The sequence below is a fragment of the Rhea pennata genome, chromosome 14 (assembly GCF_028389875.1).
Source record: "Rhea pennata isolate bPtePen1 chromosome 14, bPtePen1.pri, whole genome shotgun sequence".
Taxonomy (NCBI): Eukaryota; Metazoa; Chordata; class Aves; order Rheiformes; family Rheidae; genus Rhea; species Rhea pennata.
Window position 1 is genome coordinate 3,251,464 of NC_084676.1, and position 19,006 is coordinate 3,270,469.

Consider the following 19,006-nt stretch of genomic DNA (forward strand, 5'->3'; position numbering starts at 1 on the left):
ATTACTGGGCATTTTCCATGGCTTTAACTGCTGCTATTAGTGCTGTACTAGCTGGGCACTGAATGGCCAAATGGTGTCAAGTATCTGAGGGAAAGTGGCCTTCAATTTGCTTAAGTGTTGACTTCCTAAAGCTGCTTCTTTTTTTCTCTCTCCCCCTATCATGTGCTTTTCTCCTAGATGACTTAGATATCTGTCCACAGTATTTATTTATATCTGCTGTGCTGACGACTTGAATCAAGATCTCTAGGAAGCAATAGCCTGTGCTGTGAGTTAGTGTAACCCGCTTCCCTCTTTTCCCTTTCCCAGTCTTTGCTTTATAGTGTTACAATTCCCTGAGATCCTGTTAAAGGGAAATGGAAAGTGATAGCCTAGGTCCAGATTCATGTTACTCAAAAATGAAATCTCTTTGGTACGCTGTTATGCCTCCATTTATGATGAGCAGCTCCCATGCAGACAGAGTCAAGAAATAGCATGTCAGTGAAGCACACAAATATTTGCACATTCCTAGTTTAGTGTGAAGTAGACTGCAATATTTAATTTGTAGTATTGTGCAATATCATTGCTACAGTTTAATGTCCAGTGTTTCTATAAATGCTTTTATTCAGGGTTTTGTAATACCACGGAAAAGTTTTTTTGCGTGGCTTAAGATTGGCACAGAAGTGACCTCTTTGCCTAATGTTTTTTGAACTAAATTAAAAAACGGTTCTTAAGTCACCCATATTTCTCCTCAGGTTCTTAATATTCTGCCTGTTTAGCTAAAATAGTTCCTAAAGCCAAACACAGTCTGAAAACTTAAACCAATGATTTTTAGCTTATAATTGTGGACCCCTGAAGTCTAGTTGGGATCTGAAAAAGTAACTGAGAAGGCTGTAGATTTAGATTCATTATACACATAGTTTTGTATGGCTTGTTCAAAATTCTTAGGTAAGATTGTTGTGTTTCTCGGTCTGATTTCTTTTCAAAATATTTTACTTAGTGAGATGAGCAAAATTTAAATTTTTGTATTGTGCCTAATGGGTTTATGAAGGCAAAAACTTGCTTGGGTTTTAACAAATCTGCAGTGATGCACTGAATTTTGATAGTTCAGTGTTGTGGAAACACCATACAAATATTGTGTCAAATAGGTCAGTTAATGAAATAGATTAGAAAGGAAGTTTTCTGAATTATGTACATTTTTTCCTCTAAAGTTGAGCTGCAGATTATCACAATTGTTAGATTTGAAGAATACATTCAATCTTTCCTTAAGAATATATATAAAAAAAAATTTGGTGTCTGTTGAAATTAAAATAGTTTCTCCAGTATCAATACAGCAATTCTCAGAATTAAAATTCAAATGTGTGTGGGAGGTGTCAAATTACTGCAAAGCAATTATAGATAAACTGGTTTAATTACTTGGTACCTAAATGAAAAATGTTTCTCCAAACTTTAAGTAAGAATCTTTTAATAATACAAGATTGTATGATTTATTTTGATATTGAAGGAAAAATTAATGCAATTTAGCATTAATATTTATGTATCTGTACACAGGGTTTATACATCTGCTAATTGCTTTGCAAATATGTAGTGCAGAACATCCATATTTACTTGCAATCCTGCTACAGGATCAGTGGAGAGAATTTGAGCGTTTCTTTGGTGCTGCTAGGATCATTCCTGTCCTCCTTTTGCTTCGTAATTTCTCTTTAGCACAGAGATGCAAATCTTGAGCTTTCTTTTGTTTTATTCATAAGATCTGAAATAAAAAAAAAAAAAAGAGGTTTTAACCTCTTGGGTTGGTCTGGGTTCCCTCCTTCCCCTCATTAATGGCACAATAAATGCTTTCCCTGAGTCCTTACCTGTGGTTATTCTGCTTTTAACTTTGGTATGTGTGTTGGTTTCTTTTTTTTTCTTTTAAAGATTTGCTGTTTGTTATAACTAAATTGGAAGCCTGTGTGAAAAATATTAAAAGCTAAATCTGTGCCAAATTTTAGACCTGGGTTTACATGCTGCTTGACAGTGAGTAATTAAATCCTTTTTGCTTACTTTATCTGATCATTATATAGTATACTATTGTGTCCGTAAAGGGAACCGTGAAATAATATAATTGAACTATGAAAGCTTTTTGGACTCTCTCTGCCTCAAATTTCTTCACTTAAGAGATGACAAAAGATTTCCAAGCTTTTCCTAACTTCCTGTGTCAGCAAGCTGGAATCGGCTAGTTAACCATGGCTCTTTCTCGCTTGGGTGGTGTTATGAATAATAAGTATAATTAGGGTACAATTTGGCTTTTAGGATATGTGCAACTGGTAATATTGAGGGTGTGTTTTTCCCCCTGGTAACGCATGTAATCGGGTTGCTGTGCATCTTAGCACGGCATGGTCCTGCAATCTGAACTTAACTAGGTGGTGTTGCTCTTTAAAAATCCCTTTTTCTTTTCTTTTCTTTTCTTTTTTTTTTTTTTTGGGGGGGTGGGGGGGGGGGCTAGTATCAGCATCCCAGTACCCAGGCTGTAACCTCAGGAGCGACCGTACCTGATAAACAAGAAGGCTTTGCTCTCCGTCCAAGCAAGCGCAAATTGGTTGAGAAACCTGAGCCGGAGCGCGGTGCCAGGCCTTAGTTAAAGCTCCTCCTGGTTGTGCTCCGAAGACCTGAGCTGGTAGCGAAAAGCTCCCGTGCTTCAGCTCCCCGAGGGCGAGGGCAAGAGCGGAAAGCTAGCGAGCAGCTCGGGCCAGGCCGCGCGAGGCTCCTGCCCGTCGCCGAGGAGCCGCTCTGGCGGGGGCGGCGCGGGGCCGCCTCGCCGGCGCCGCGGGCCGCGGCCGCGGCCGCAGCGCTCCCTCCCGTGGGCGGGGAGGGCGCCGCAGGCGCTGGGGCCGGGCGGCGCGGCGCGGCTCAGCGCCCGCCCCTCGGCGGGCAGGGCCGCCGCGCCTCTCCCGCGAAGGCTCCTCCGTAGCTTGGTTTACCCTTGGCCGCTCTAACGCTTGTGATTAATGCAGAAATACCGTAGCTAAGTACCCCGTTAACGTACTAATGAGTTGCCTGCCTGAAGTGATTTGTTGTGGCATCTAACTGCTTCTTCTCTTCCTTCCTTTTTGTCACCCTGCAGTGTTCTGTGCCAAGGTCTTTGTGGCTAGGCTGCTCCAACCTGGTAGAGAGCATGTGCGCACTGAGATGCCTGCAGAGCATGCCCAGTGTCAGATGTCTCCAGGTGCCTTTCTTCTTTCTTGTTGTAAATGTTATGCGTATGCTGTTGAACATTGTTAAACGCCCAGGACTCTGTTTAATCAAATTGTTAAGTCTGCTAAATGTTTTTTGTTCCTCCTTTTCTGACATCTGCTGCTTAATTATGTTGCAGGAGGGAATCGTAAGAGGGCTTTCTGTCCAGCAGGTTCTTTTCGGCGGGAGGGGCGGTGTGAGCTTCTGTGTTTTATTGCCTGTTTATTGAAGTTGTGATATAAGTAGCGTAGTTGTGCATGTTGCCTGCTATGTTTTGCTTTCTCATTTAATTTAAAAAATATATAGCATAATGAGCTTTTGCTGTTTCTCTTAACAATTGCAATGAACTGAATAGCCTGTGATATTTTTGTGATTTAATGTAGAAAGGATAAGCTTTTATTTATTTATATTTTTTTTTTAACTAAGCGTGGTCCTGGTTTTAGCGTTACATTACAGCCATTGCACGTGTTTGAATGCAGAAGAGTTAGCATGGAGTCCTGGAGTGTTTTGAGTGATTCTGTTAACTTAGCTTAACTTTTTACAAGTCAAGAGCTAGGGATGGGGGCTTCTTCTAAATAGAAGACCACTAAATCTCGAGTTTGTTGCTGTTTTCTTCAAGTAAATTGTGTAAGCTGAGCCTGCGTAATTTATAGATGGGAGGGATAATTGCTGTTTCTTTACTGATGTGGGTGGGATTGAAAAAGGTAACTAACACAAGGGAGATTTTTATACCAGTTAACAATTTTAAACTCCCAGGATAATTACTGTGGAAAATAAATGCAAAACGTGTGTAGTAACTAACTATGTGCACTTCCTGAACTGTTTCTGAATTTGTTTTTAACAGATCATAACTTACTATTCAGTAATACTATCTTTTCTAACACAATAGCATAATGCAGTGGTTCAGTCTTTTCATGGGTAAAAAACGAATGTTTAGAACAAATTGCTTTTGTGAATGAAAACTTGAGCAGATTGAGTTTTGTTCAAAGTCAGTCCACTTAGGTTCAGACACTGGGTAACATGAATGTCTTCTCTTAATGACCTTTCGTTGCAAAACCTTTCTTCTTGACTGTAAAATGCTGCCACTTGAGTTCTGGCAGACTTGAGATTCAGTATTCACTTTCAAAGTTTCTTTTAAAACACAGACATGCTTTTTCTGCTTTGTTTGAATGTGTTAAGTTTCTGATTTTGAAATACTATTTAGAAAAAAGGATTTTTAAAAAGCTGTGACAAAGATAAGTGTGTGGATGGATGATACAATTTATAGAAATCACCACTAAATCTTTACCAAATAAAGATTATACTACACAGTTATAATCATGGTAATTCAAGTCACTGGGGCTGGTGCCTGTCTTGGGAATATTTATCATCTGGCACTAATATCAGACCTTTCTTCTCCCTTTCCTTGAGCCTCAGAATACACCATCCCATTAGAAAACAACGTTATTTTTTAGTGGGATTTTTTTTTCCTGGAGACCTGATGCCAAAGAGCATCTCAGGGTTTTTGAGCAAGCAAGTTGTTTTCAGATGGATAGTGATGTTGGAAATAACAGGTTGGATGGAGTCTGGCGGGATGAGCTAGAAATGAGTTCAGAGCTAGTTAATGAATCCTGGTGAGTGATGTGAGAACTGGAAGCAGCAAGTTTGAAACTGCTGCCGTGTTGCTGTCGTTAGTCTAGTCTTTGGTGCAAACCCGAGGCTGGAATCCTTGGCTTTTTTGGTTAATTTTATTACTTCCTTTCTACCTGACCTTTAAATTTGTCACTTATCCCTAACCATACTGAACAGTTTGGCTTCTTCAGAATAGGAGCAGTTTTGCTGTTAATAAGTGGATTTTTTTTTTCTTTTTGAAATGGTGGTTTCTTGGTTTCATGGACCGTGAGTCCTGAGGAGAACTAGCTGCTGGACCCACATGCACTGAATTTCAAAAAGAATGGTCAGTCTAGATGGCATCTCAATAAGCTGGCAAGGCTTGTGTCTGTTCAGATCCCAGACTTGGGAGCTGCAAGGACTCTTCGCCAGTGAATCTTAAGAACCGTAGGGCTGCCCTCAATTGCTTATAAATCAGCTGTCTGGAAATTTTTCATCAGTCAGCACATAATGACAAATGAACTAAATTTTCTCCCCAAATTGGCCTTTTATTAAATCGGTATTATAAACAGAAAATACATGTAAAATATTAAATGGAAACAAATAATAGTAAATTTATTATAAACCATTTTTCCCAGTTACATTATCTGTCAGTAGATACATAATAGATTATATACTTTAAATTGATCAGGTGAAGGCTCAGACCAGGCTGGCAGTACATTAATTTATGCAGAACAGATTATATTCCGAGCTTCTTTGATGATATTGATTACATTAAAAATACAAAACAATATGTTAATAAGTGTACTGCTTTATACACAGGAGTTTGGAAACCTGTTATCACCCAGATGTTGCATCATCTATAATTAAAAAACATAGCTAATGAGGCTGTTGTGTCTGGAGATGTGTCGCATTGAAAGATTTCTCAAACACAGGGATGTATATTGTTTTCAGGAGTTATTACGGATGGTCTGCCTTTAATGAAAACTCAGATTTGCGACAGTTTTCAATTCATGTAGGCTTTTTACTGCATGTGCATATAGAAATAACATTCTCTGAATATTTTTTTTTTACTACGTATTAGTAACAGTTAAGAGTTAATGGACATTAATAGCAAAGCACATTACTGCAGGAATGATCACATTGTGCAGGTTGGTGGAATTGCTTTGAAGTTGCCTGGAATTCTTTGTGCACGGAAAGAAACGATTTTGTGTATCCAGCCGGTTTTAGCTCGGGAGTTTTGGTGCGTAGGAATTTCGCCCTGGCGCTCGGTACCTCTCTGCGTGTTGCAAGTCTTGGGCGTTTCCGCTGGCCTAACTCTCCTGCTCGGCTGCGTCGAGACTGAGCTGGGGTAACTGTCCTACAGGGACACGCGCACAGCAGAGCGCTTGGCGAGCCGTAGCGAGCGAGTGTGGCCGCTTTTGATCTGGTTCTGAAATAAAAGAGTTTTGGAGAAGTCTCATTTTGTAGAACTGCAACTGGGAGTAAGAGTTTTTGAATCTTTTAGAAGCATCTGCATTAAGTGCTTCTCCTTTCAGGCATGTAACTCAAGTACTCCCCTATGGGGAACCTGAGCATGAAAGCGATGCCAGCTGGCCCCTCTTCTTTTTTTTTATTTCTTTATTTCGTTTTTATTTTTCTGACGCTATGGCTGGCCCTTCATTGTTTCCTAAGCTAGGAGTCCGCATGTAAAGACAGGTAGGGCAGATGTACTAACAGATCTTTGTTCCTTAACCCAGGGTAATGACAGTTAATAGCAGGTTTAAGAGGGGAGATAAGGGGCCCTTCGGTTCAGTGATGCACGTAAGGGTTACCTGGTGATTCCTATTTGTGTGGTGCGGTGGAGCAGTTAGTGTGTGTGTGTGAGGGGGGGGGAGGTCTTTAAATTTGAAGCAGAATTTCTGTGGGCAGCTTTTACTGAATCTTAGCCCTTTTCAGAGCAATTAAGGCTTCAAGAGTAACTTAAGATCAGCCTAAAAAAAAAAAAAAAAAAGCAAACATCAGGTTTACTCCTGCCTTTTCACAATGCCATTAGCGTTCATAAAACTTTACAAGGATTGTTTAAAATCAAGCCGTAACACTTGAGCAACTCTCCTTTGATGCCAGTGGATTGGACCCTAGTACTCTAGTTCTCTAGAACTTGTTATTTTTTGTAGTTTGTGCTCTTCTCACACAGCAAAATACTTTTCTGGTTTCTGGAGTTTGCTGGAGAAGTGTCTGCCCTCTGCATTCTGTGAGGGAGTGGAGAGAAACAGGTAGTTTATTAAACTGGATTAATGCCCATTTGTAGCATGTAATCAGCTCTCCTGCTCAGATTTTCAGTATATTTAATATTATTTAGAAATAAAGTCCTTGACACTTAGTATTGCTTAATACCCTAGTGTTGAGGTATTGAAGACACACAGTAAATGGCAGTTCTTAGAAGTACTATAGATGTTGAGGCCTTATTTTTAACTCCTTAATTAATTTGAATGCTGTTTTGTCCCAAAGGCCTTACCATTGCAATCGCACGTAGTTTCAAAGGAGTACTGTTTTCATCTTTTCTTTCTCATCTCATCCTTTCTTTGGTAGGTGTTTACCTGCAAGATTAAAAGCACGCTGGTCTCTTCCTTAGGCGCTTGCACTTTGTACTTAGAGGAGCTGGGTCCAGTGCTGGCTGTGTAAAGCAACGGTGGTAGCTCTTGGAGTTTTGCTTCCACCTTAAGAAGCGTTTAGGTGGCTGTGAGAACATTTCGTGATGCTGATGGGGGAAACAGCTCCAACAGGCCTGTTGCAGAAAGAGAAATGTACAGTTTGCTTAGGTCTGTAAACGAAGCACTCCAGTTTAAACTGAAGAAAAATGATTAAGCACTCAAATGTCTCTAATAATCTCATAATGTAGGATGTGATGAAATAATGCTTGGGGAATAAGTTATGAGATATAATGAAATTAATCTAGTAACTCAATATTACTCAACTTCTGTTCAGTTACACTTTTTTTTGTGTTGACTTTTTAAAGAAATGATCTCATAGCGCATCTCTTCTAAAACATTTTTTTTGCCTTTTCTTAACCCCCCCCACCATGCTGTTTTTTTTCTCCATGCCTTTCAATTATTGCATTTAAAATTCTCAGCTTAATTGTATTTAATGTTCTGGTCTTCCTTTTATGCTCATGCAAGCTGTGTGCAGCTTGAAGGCTTTACTAGAACAGTGATTTATTGTATGACTGCTTAATGGTTTCACTGGCAGGGTGTCCCGTGTAAGAAGTCCACTTGTTCCACCAGAGTCTGTGTCTTGCAATGCATTCCCAAGGGCTCGCTCGAACTTGGAACTGCCTCGACTCCTCCCTGGCTTCACAACCTGTTCATCCAGCAGTCAGCGGGCTTGAAATCATGTTATTCACCTATCCTGTATCTTCAGATTTTGTACGACAGGATCTCCAGTTGTTTGTGTTTTCCCTGCTCTGTGTTTTCATCCCAGCAGTGCACGTTCTGATGGGAGGCAAGCTGTAGGAAAGCGACTTTGACTTGGATCTTGCCACTGTCATTTCTGTTCATAGATTAAGACATGAGTATATTGATTTACCCTCCATCACTGGAAGCTGTCTTCACAAAAATGTAGTCTTAAAAGCTTTTAAAATTGACTAATACATAATTTATTGCTATTCAGAAGAACTTATTTTGCCAATGGCAAATGGAGTTAGGAAGCATTAGTGTTCTGGTATTTATTTCGTACAATAATTGTCCCTGCAAAGGAAATTTTTTCTTAGCAATAAGAAATCTCAGCACTATTACTGCTGAACTAGGGCACAAAGGAGAAAGAATTTAACCTTCTATTTATTTATTAATACGGTGCAATTTAACTTGCTTAGGTTCCTACATGCTGTTCTTTACTACTTCTGAGCTTCTGTTGCTTGATGTTACTATTCAGATACCTGATGGAAGTATAAAAGCAGAAACTGCAACTGGAATAAATCCTATTTGAAAACTAAGAATTCTGATTTACTGGCATGGGAACCTCAGCACTCTTATAGCAGTGCTATCATGCTCATAGTACAGACTCAGACATTAAACAGTATTCTTAAAATTACAGTGAGTGCAGTAGACACGGTTGACTAAAACCTTTCCCTGCAGCGCGTGAAATCACAAATTGGAAAACAACCTGTCACTGTACAGTCTGCATCCTTTTGAAAATGCTGTTCTTCTGTGCAGCTGTTGAATTGTCATAGCCCCTGCTTTTCTTCTTCTGTTAGTTTGAAATAATTTACAAATACTTCTTTGACATGTTTTCTGGTATTTTGCCTCAAAACAGTGGGACTGCTACCATTCCCTTTTGGAAAGAGTCCAGCAGGTCCATTAAAAAGAAATGCATATTGGATTCCTTTTTTTAAAGGAACATAATGTTCTATCCAATAACTGAAATATTTTTGCTTGCCCCTCTATTTTAAACAGGCTTCTTTTTGGCATGGAAAGCTTTAAAACAAAGCATAGTGTTATGAAAGCAATTAAATCTAGCTATACAAGTAGACCTGTTCTTGTTTTGTGCAACGAGGTGGCTTTAGGTCTGAATTACTGACCTGAGTAATTAATTTTTCTCCCAGTTCAGCAGCAGTACTACTTCCCAGTATTTATCTTTCTCCTAGCTGAAACTTGAGTTGTCTTCTCTAAAAAATGATAGCACTTTGGACTTTGTCTTCAGCAGTTTTTCATAATTTTATCTTTTTTCAGTTCTTTCTTTGTTAGACACTGAGGACAGGTGCAGCAACGCAATTTGGTATTAGTTGCATTTTCTGCAGTTGCCTTGTCCTCTATCTCCTGAATTGTCCAAGTATTCCAATGTTAAAACATTTTCCTGCTTTCACTTGAGATTAATTATATAGACATTTCTGATTTTACTTTCTCATAGTAGGATAGTTCATGGCCAAGGGTTTAATGAAAATATGGGTGACTAATTATTGCACTTTGCTTAGATTTGCTTCATGTAATTATACTGAAATTTTGTGTTTATTTCAGTGTTTGTAAAAGACTGAAGCAATCTTAAAGCGATTTAGAGATAGAGAAATTTGAATGAGACCTCTGGAGGTCACGTAGTCCAACTCCGTTCTCAAAGCAGGTCTAATTAGATCAGGTTGCTCAGGGACTTGCCCAGCTGAGTCCTGAACACTTCTGAGGATGGAGATGCCACAACCTCTCTGGAAAACCTGTTTCGGTATTTGACCATCCCCCAGGTAAATATTTGGTTCCCTTATTCTAATCAGAACTTCCAGACAGTCTGTGGTCTCTCATCTTGTCGTTGTGCACCTCTGAGAAGAGTCTGGCCTCTGTGTCCTCTGCTCAGGAGGTTGCAGACAGCACTTAAGATCTCCCCTGAGCCTTCTTTTCTTGAGGCTGAACAAACGCGCTTCGCGTGGCCTCTCCTTGCCTGCTCGGTGCTGCAGCCCCTGACCGTCCTGGCAGCCTCTGCTGCATCGTGCTTCGGTACGTGCATGTCTTTCTCGTAACGGAGAGCCCAAACCTGGACGACGGCGTACTTCAGATGTGGTCTCGCAAGTGCCCAGTATCGCTACTCTTGCTATAGTCGCTTGTTGTGGCAGCAGCTTGTTACAGTGTTTCCTGATGATGTGGGCACGGTTTGTTGCTGGGTTTTGACACCATTTTGATAAGTAGATGTAAAATGCAGGGTGTTTTATTCCAAGCATGACGTATGATTTGAAGGAAAGTACCTTTCTCAGGCCTCGTTTGTGTATCAGAGTGCTTTCTTTTTTACAACTTAATAATTAACTCAGCTTGTTCATTCTTAAGGGCAAGAAGAGATACCTAGTTCGTTTATTGGCTGAATTCATATTGTCTATTTTTAAGCAGAAGAGAGTGGTTACTTACTAGATAGCTCACTGGCTATCTAGTTTAAAGCAAGTGTTGAGCTATGAGCCACAGCTTATTCCTCTTTAGTTTCTGTAACCAAGGTGGTGAAGCGTGTTCCCTGATGTCAGAAGACTAGCATACGGGCTGCGTATCTCTGAGTTTTAGTTCCTGATTTCCACTGCCCCCTCGGCTCTGCAGAGTGCTTCTGCACTGTTCAAGTCCGCAGATGTTTTCATGGGGCGGTAGCCATGTGGTTCAAGTAGACATGACCTGCGCAAGTAACTTGTTAGCTGACGAATGCTTCTGTCAAGTGGATCAGGTTGTATTTGTTCCTGTCTGTGGGAGGATACACAGCAAATGGTAACTGCCGGCCGGGAGACAAGATGCAGCTGGTGAAACCACTTTGCAGGTTACGGTCATTTGCAGTGGGTTCTCCAAGGTGGTGCTTTGAGTGTCTGCTAACCACTAAGCTTCCAGCTTAGCGGGTCGTTCTTTTTTTGTCCTTGCTGGTGTAAACAGCTATGGGTGCTTTTTTGGACTTTGTTTTCAGCAGTTTATAGAGAGAGCTAAGGATTACACTTTTTTCCTTTTTTTTTCCTTTTTCCTTTTTTTTTTTCCTTTTTCCTTTTTTTTTTCCTTTTTCCTTTTTCCTTTTTTTTTCCTTTTTCCTTTTTTTTTTCCTTTTTCCTTTTTTTTTCCTTTTTCCTTTTTTTTTCCTTTTTCCTTTTTTTTTCCCTTTTTCCTTTTTTTTCCCTTTTTCCTTTTTTTCCCTTTTTCCTTTTTTTCCCTTTTTCCTTTTTTTCCCTTTTTCCTTTTTTTCCCTTTTTCCTTTTTTTTCCCTTTTTCCTTTTTTTTCCCTTTTTCCTTTTTTTTCCCTTTTTCCTTTTTTTTCCCTTTTTCCTTTTTTTTTCCCTTTTTCCTTTTTTTTTCCCCTTTTTCCTTTTTTTTTCCCCTTTTTCCTTGCTCTTTAAGTGTTCAGCTAGAAATGATAGTTGGTGGGCAGCTTTCTCACCTTTGCCTTTTCTTCAGAAGTCAGTATTCAAAAGTTAGTCAGCTGTCTCAGTGTAATACTTATTTGGTTATTTTTATGATAGGAGACTATATCGTAGGGATTAGGAGCAGGTGGTAGTAATTCTTTGATTTCCTGCTGAGATATTTCACTAAACTGCTGTCTTCTGCTAAATGCAGAAAAGAGGAAAGTAAACTGTGAGATCTAGTCTTTATTCCTTTGGGTCACCTGTGAGCATAACTTTGGCTAGCTCTTTGCTAGTGTACCTATTAGAGATCAAGATCTCTCTTCTGTTGGATCGAGATGGGTTTGTTCCTGAGGAGACAAGTGCATTTCTCAGCTATGGATTCATGTATCAACACAAGGTACTAGACCTTGCCTCAGCAAGTCCAGAGCCATTGATTATAGCTGTGAAAGATAAACATCACTTTGAGCATAAATTTATGCTCCTCAAAAAGGATAACACAATCAAACTAAATCCCTCCACTTAAAAAAACCCCTGCCTTCCAATAATGCCATGCGTGTGTTGGGAGCAAGTGGAATCTTTCCTAGGAGGAGAAAATGCAAAGCAGGCTACTCCAGGTATATTTAATACAGTCTTGTCCCTTGGAGGTATTTATTGGTCTGTCTCATTCAGGGGAAAAAAAATCAAAAAAACAGGAAAAAGTACCAGCAAATACTTTCTGCCGAGGTTGAAATTGAACTCGTGTAGTATCTTCACATGGCACTAGCAGACCTCTTACCAAAAAAGTCACAGACAGGATGATAAGATCCCTTGCTCGTGGGAAATGAAGCAACAGTCTTGATACCAGTATTAATGTAGTTTTTTGGAAGTATTAATAACCCAATTTCTGTGAGGGACAGCATCATAAGAACATTCATTCTTCCTATTCTGCGTGAAGGCTGCTGCAGGAGGTATAGGCAGGCCGTTGCTAGGTGTCTCTGGGCCTCCTCTATTTTCATCTGATGAGTTGTTCTGCAGGTCTTCAAGGCTGTGGTATGTGACAGTCTTCACATGTGCTTTGATATTTTTTTTAGAAGTATCCAGGTGTTTGCTTTGAAATGTGGTAGAATCTGAATAAGTAGAAGGAAGTAGAAGGAAACTTCAGGTTGGGTATAGGACAGCGTTTTACAAACTCACGGCTGAGCAAACTTCTCAAATATCCATCTGTTAAGTATGAGTGAACCGGTACAGCAGAGAAAGAAGGAACCACAATCAAAGCCTTTTATTGCTTTGGACAATATTGCTATTGCAAAATAGTTACATTTGCGAAGCTATTACTAGTGTAGGATGGGTCTCCTAGTGTAGGATGGGTCTCCTAGTGCTTCAGACAAGCAAGCCTTAAAGGTTACTCTAAAAGCTCTAGAGGAATAATTTTGTAGTAGTCGTCTTCATCTCAGCCTTTTCATTTGTCCTGTGTTATCTGAGATGGCATTGCATTGGCCTCTATAGAGATTTTGAGCTTGTTGAGTCTGAAGTTTTTCCTTTCAAATTCTTAAATTTTCTCATTCTTCAGGTTTGTCCACAGCTTCTTTTGATGTGGTTATTATACAGGCTCCTTTCCAGGAATGACCTGAACTACTCTTTTTGAATATACCTATTTTTTTCCCCCCACCTATTCCACTTTTGATACATTATTGTTCAACATTTTTCAGTCAAAGTGCAAGGTCCTGGATGCGTATTTTTCAGCTCTGAGTCTTTAACCAAGAGAAACAGCTGAAGTTTCCACAGATGTGTCAAAAGATGTTCACATTTTATACTGATTTTCAGTATAACAGTAATAGAATTTACTATTTATTCAAAAACAAACCCAAATGTATTAGGGCCTTGCATTCAAAGGGAAATTTTAATTTGACAGAAAATGCAAAAACAACCCTGAAATATTAAAGAAAAATAATAAAAAAAAGACTTTCAAATTATATCGCAGAACTGTTGGACAATTATTTACAAATGCATAACAATGAGCTTTGAAGTTCTCTAGATGTATACAGTGTTCGGCAGCTAATAATTAAATGCCCTTAAAATAACTTTTGTTTCAAATGAAGATATCTTTAAAATTGCATATATAATTGCAGAGTTTGTATGCATGTTTGAATTTCTTTTGGAAAATCGTCGTATTTTCCTGTTAAACCTTTTATTGAAGATAATTGAAGTAGGAGATTTACTCAAGGCATATAATACTGGAAGAATATTTACTATTACAGGTATCCAAATACAGAGCTGAACACTTAAGCTCAGGCTGTTGCAGCAAATCTGATCTGAAAGTGTCAAGCACATAAACAAGTGCATGTCTTGAAAAATATTAATAATTAGGTGAAATACCTTTGAATTTAGTTTCTGGATAGTAAAAATATAGGGTGTTGGGCACTTCCAAGCATGGCTTGTTGGAAGCAAGATACCCTTTGAGAATCCAGCTGAGGATGTAGAAAGCACAACCAGCACTCTCTTTAATGACCTGACTTCGTTCAGACATAAAAGAAATACACAGTATTTTTCCTACTGAAGTGATATCAAACCCAGAAAGTAAAGAGAAAATCGCTGGCACCCGGAAGCGGTCAGTTTTGGTCTCGAGGCTTAGTTGCACAATATGGTGGATTTTTTTTTTTTTTTTTTTTTTTTTTAAGTTTACTACTACTTTTAATTTAAGCCAGCTGGTACAATGATATGGTGTGCTGTAATGTCAGCAGAATCACTGATGTGATAAAGATTAAAAATAATCTTCCAAAAAGAGGAACTCAAGCTGCTGTGCAAGTCTTCCTCCTGTTCTCAAATCCTTTTCTGTAGACTCTTACAATGTTACGCTTTTCTATATGAATCAACTGTAACATAAAGCTGTAGGAAGAAGTGTGCAGGCCTTGTATGCCAGGAGCATTTAGACACCCTTTATATAAACCAGATGAAATCTAAAGTAAGTAAATGAAAGCTTATTTCTTTTAATACCTGGATAAAATTGGCTCTTGAATGAAGAGTATTCAGCTAAACCTAGGCAATGTTAAGTGGATATTTGAAAAATGCTGTGGGGATTTTTGATGTCTTCTATTATTGAAGGCTGCTTTCTTTAGCTGAAGTTAGTATGCAGGGTGAGATCTTTCTTTTTTTTTTTGAGCCTGCCAAAAGATTGTGTTTCAGACAATTAGGAAGTGTTTAAGATTTTTCTAAGTATCATATGTCTTTGGAGGAAAAAAAAAAAAAAAGATTTATAATGGCACGCTACTCTTGAAGTAGCTGACCAGTTTTAGCTTTACTTTTACTGAGCATTTCATTGGTGTAGCTGCTCTTTCTGTATTTTTTTTTCTTTTTTTTAATGCAAAGATATTCTCCCCCATTTCTATCTTGCAAAAGACAACAAATAATTGAGACTTAAAAATCCGTATTCTGTTACTTGTTGATTTCTCTCAGGCTATTCAATTTTTTTGAATAACCTTTTTATAACTTTTAGAGAAGAACATTGCGTAGAAGCTCTTCAAAGACTAGCTGAAGTTCTGCTGATCCTTGGCAAAGAGCAAAAACCAAAGAACAAAAACAAAATTCTAACGTAGTTCTGGTGTCCAGGGAAAGGAAGAAGGGATGTGAAGGAAGAAGTGCCAAAATAGAAAAAAATTGAGAAAATACATGGACATGTTTAAAGAAAAGAATATTGAGCATTAAGTTGAAGCTTTATAGCTTCTTCTGAGTCTTAACGCCGCTGAATGAGTCTTTAATGTCAGTGAGTCTGACGCTGCGAGCGGGCAGTTTTTTGGAGTTGTTTCTTTGTTAACAAATAATTCTTAAGTTATGTGTGCTTCACATGCTTCTGTGTACCTGTGTTTGCCACTTTGTCAGTTTTCTTAATTTTGAAGTATTTGTACACTGCTTATTTTCCTCCTCCTGTTCATTTTTTTTTTTTACTGTTTAGATCCAGGGTTAGAGGTCCAAAGAACTTTTTCTAGCTCTTAGGGGAAGAAAATGAATATCAACACTAATGCGAATGGATCTGGAAAAAAAGAATTCATCAGATTTTGAAAAAAAAAATGCTGTCATCTAGATCTTTTGAACAGGTTGAAGTTGATAGCTCTGATTCTCATGCGTATTAATGTCCTGTTCTTCATACAGCTTCTTTCTCTCATGTTGAGTTGTGCTTGTCTTCTGTCTGGCACATTGGGAAAACCCGTTGGACAGGACTCATTTTACGTGGTACCAAAAGCAATAATTTGAATCTAGGAGAAACTCTTGAAATATTTTAACTTTGCCCAAGGCAGCAATTTAATTTTTTTTTTAATTTTAATGTAAGCTGATACTTTTTTTAGTGAATTTAAAGCCATCATATGATGACCTGATTACCAACTTCTCCTAAAATTGGCTTCTGAGATGCTGCTGGTGCTGCCTTTAAACAGCAAAACTTTTAGCAGGGTTTATAATTGTGTGAGAGGATGGTGTTTTTTCTTCCTTTTTGTCCATGAACATAATGTGGAGGGAAAAAATATGTTTTATGGCTTTTATAGACACACTGTACAGCATGAAGTATAATTTGAATTTTACCTTACACCTGACTCATGATGTTTACGTATGCACACTTTTTTGGTAAGGGTGCTTGAGTTGAAGTATTTTACCTGTAGGAGGTGTATGCAAGCTTTGAAATCTAAGTGCTAATTTAGTATGTTGTAGGGATGCAGCAGTTGAAACATCTTGACCACTTACAAAATCTTTGAAGTTAGGTATTTGTGGACTCAAGTTCTTCAGGTAGCGTGGTCCTGATGGATGCACTAGCCTGAGCAATGAAGTGAAGTGCAGCTTTCCCAGTTTTGATTTCCTTTAAAAGTCTTGTATATGATCTGTGAATAGATGAGTGAATCTTAAGAGGCTTCTCTTCATCTGCTCAGGAAGAAAGAAGAATGCTACAATTGTAAGTCAGTGTTTTCCCCTCAAGTTTTCATTTATTCATGATTTTTTTAATACAAACAATGAAAACTAAGGGATTCCTTTTTTTTTTTCTTTGCCAGCAGTGAGACCATTTCTCATATAGTAAACACTAGTTGCTGTTTCCATAATACAAAAAAAAAATTCACATACCCAAACCTCCCAAATGCCTAACAAAATCTGTTTTTGGGGGAGTTTTGTGAATTCTTTGTATAGCTAATATTGAAGTTTCTCTTCAGTCTTAGGTATACAGTAGAAAAACTATTCTATTTCAGGATATATTAGAAGTGCAAGTAGGTTCTAGTTCTAAGGTATATTGATAGGTATTTGGAAAAAATTTAAGATGAACCATTAGCAGGTACATTTTTGTGCAAAAACAATAATAATACTTCTAGCTCAGAACTTGAAGTAACTTCTCTTAAAAAAAGAAAAAATAAACAAAAAAAAAAGAAAATCAGGATCTTGCTCTTTGTCTACCTTTCTAAACTAGTTCCTTATAGCTGTATTTCTGATGCTGCTTAAGTTGGAGAAGCAGTAAACACTGTTTTACTGTTAGTCACTTACAAATTAAGAGCTTCACCTTTGGGGTATATATTACTGTAGACTGATAGTTGTGTAAGTTAATTCAGAAGTTGGTGGAATATCTCGTTTTAAGAAAATAATCTCAGCCATTTGCAGCAGTATGAATGATAAATCCGATGACTGCTTTAATATACTATTTAAGTGTTGAGATTTTTCTGCTCTAGGCAAGAACGTGGATTGCTTATGTACTGCACATCAGTATTACCTGCCTAGAAAAGCTTCTGTAAGTGTCGAGTGACCGTATAGCTAAATGCATGAACTGCAACATCAGAGAAATTTTCATAAGCTGAAGGTATAATTAAATCCCTTATTAGAGTAGCAAAGTGCTCTGAAGTCTGACTGATTAGAAAATAAAGCCACTCTTTATCTGAAGGAAACACGATTGGAACATGATAAATTTAAGGTCATAAATGAGGCGAGCAGTGTATCTGGAAAGGCCTGAATTAACGCTTGTGTTTGGAAAGCTGAGAAACTGCTCGGGGGTTGCTGGTGGAGAGCAGAGGTGACTGGCTGCGAGGCACGTGTGGCATTTCGGTGAGCATCGCTGCCGGGCCCCTTGCTGCCAGCGGCTCCGTTAGATCCTACATCTTTTTATCCGAGTGTTGACTCGGATCATTTTAACTACCAGCGTGAGCTGAGCGAGTCGGTGTTGTGAAAACTATTGCAACGAAGCTTAAAATAGCCCCCAAACTTTGCCCCTCTGGGTTTAAAACGGTGCCGTTTCCGTTTCTTTTTGTGAGCTGGTTCTGCATGAAGCAGTTACCTTTGGGTTCGAGGAGCAGGCGTGGAGCAAGCGGTTAACACGCGTGGGGCTGCGTTTGGGGCTCAGCCCATCTCTAGCAGTAAATGGTTTGCGTGATGCGCCAGCCTTCACGGTTCAGCGCTCGAGTGGCGCAGGGATGAGTCATCAAACTGCTACGATCGCACGGTTCGGTGCTCGCTGTTCTCCTAAACACCCCGTGCTCGTGTACGACGGGCATAAGCAGTTTTTGCTTACTGGCTGTTTGCTAGAGGCTCTCAGAAAATGAAGTGAGAATTAGGGCATCTTTGAAACAGTTAGGCAAAGAGCGTTTCAGACAGGATCCCACAATGCCTGAGCCCTCCCCTACGAAGTAATCCCAACGTATTGCATATTCAAGAAGGCACGGACAGCTGAATAGGCTTATAAATGCCAATTCAAAACAGCTTCCCATCTGATTTTGGAAGCTATATTTGCTGCTGAAAACACTGGATACCTTGGAACTGTAATAGTTATATTTTTCTAGTAATGACTCTTTGCTCAATGAAAAATGTAGGCACGCTGGAAAGCAGTTGATAATTTAGGCAAAAGCATCACAGCAGTGAATTTTGTTTTTTGTTGCTTCCTAAACTGACTGGTTTTTAAATCTGTTAACTCATATTTTTTATTTTAATTTTTGTGGGAGTGTATTATATGGTTTCTGAAGTTCTAAAAGCAATTGTATGTTTTGAGGTTCTTGGTTGGCAGTTGTGCTTTGTTGATTTTTGGAGGGTGAATTATCAAATTAGCTGTTACAGTGGGTCAAATATGATTTCGTATTTGACTTCAGCAAGGCTTTTCACACTGTCTCCCATACCATCCTCCTAGGCAAGCTGAGGAAGTGTGGGTTAGATGAGTGGACAGTGAGGTGGATTGAGAACTGGCTGAATGGTAGAGTCAGAGGGTTGTCATCAGTAGCGCAGAGTCTAGTTGGAGCTGTAGCGTCCCCCAGGGCTCAGTACTGGGTCCCATCCTGTTCAGGTTATTCATCAAACGACCTGGATGCAGGGACAGAGTGTCTCCTCGGCAAGTTTGCTGATGCTGCCAAACTGGGAGGAGTGGCTGATGCACCAGAAGGCAGTGCTGCCATTCAGAGAGACCTGGAGAGCTGGGCGGAGAGG

The 19,006-nt window shown here is 39.1% G+C and overlaps 1 protein-coding gene across 3 annotated transcripts in view; it reads left to right on the top strand.

Annotated features, from left to right (window-relative positions):
- Window positions 1–19,006, top strand: part of FBXW11 (F-box and WD repeat domain containing 11) — a 78,931-nt gene that overhangs the window by 14,846 nt on the left and 45,079 nt on the right. The window contains exon 1 of one of the 3 annotated variants that reach the window (XM_062587315.1): window positions 3,106–3,181. The exons of the other annotated variants lie outside the window; for them this stretch is intronic. Coding sequence (XP_062443299.1) covers window positions 3,131–3,181 — 51 coding nt within the window. The 5' untranslated portion in view covers window positions 3,106–3,130. Of the gene's footprint in view, window positions 1–3,105; window positions 3,182–19,006 lie in introns of those variants that run through there. 3 annotated transcript variants of the gene reach the window in all.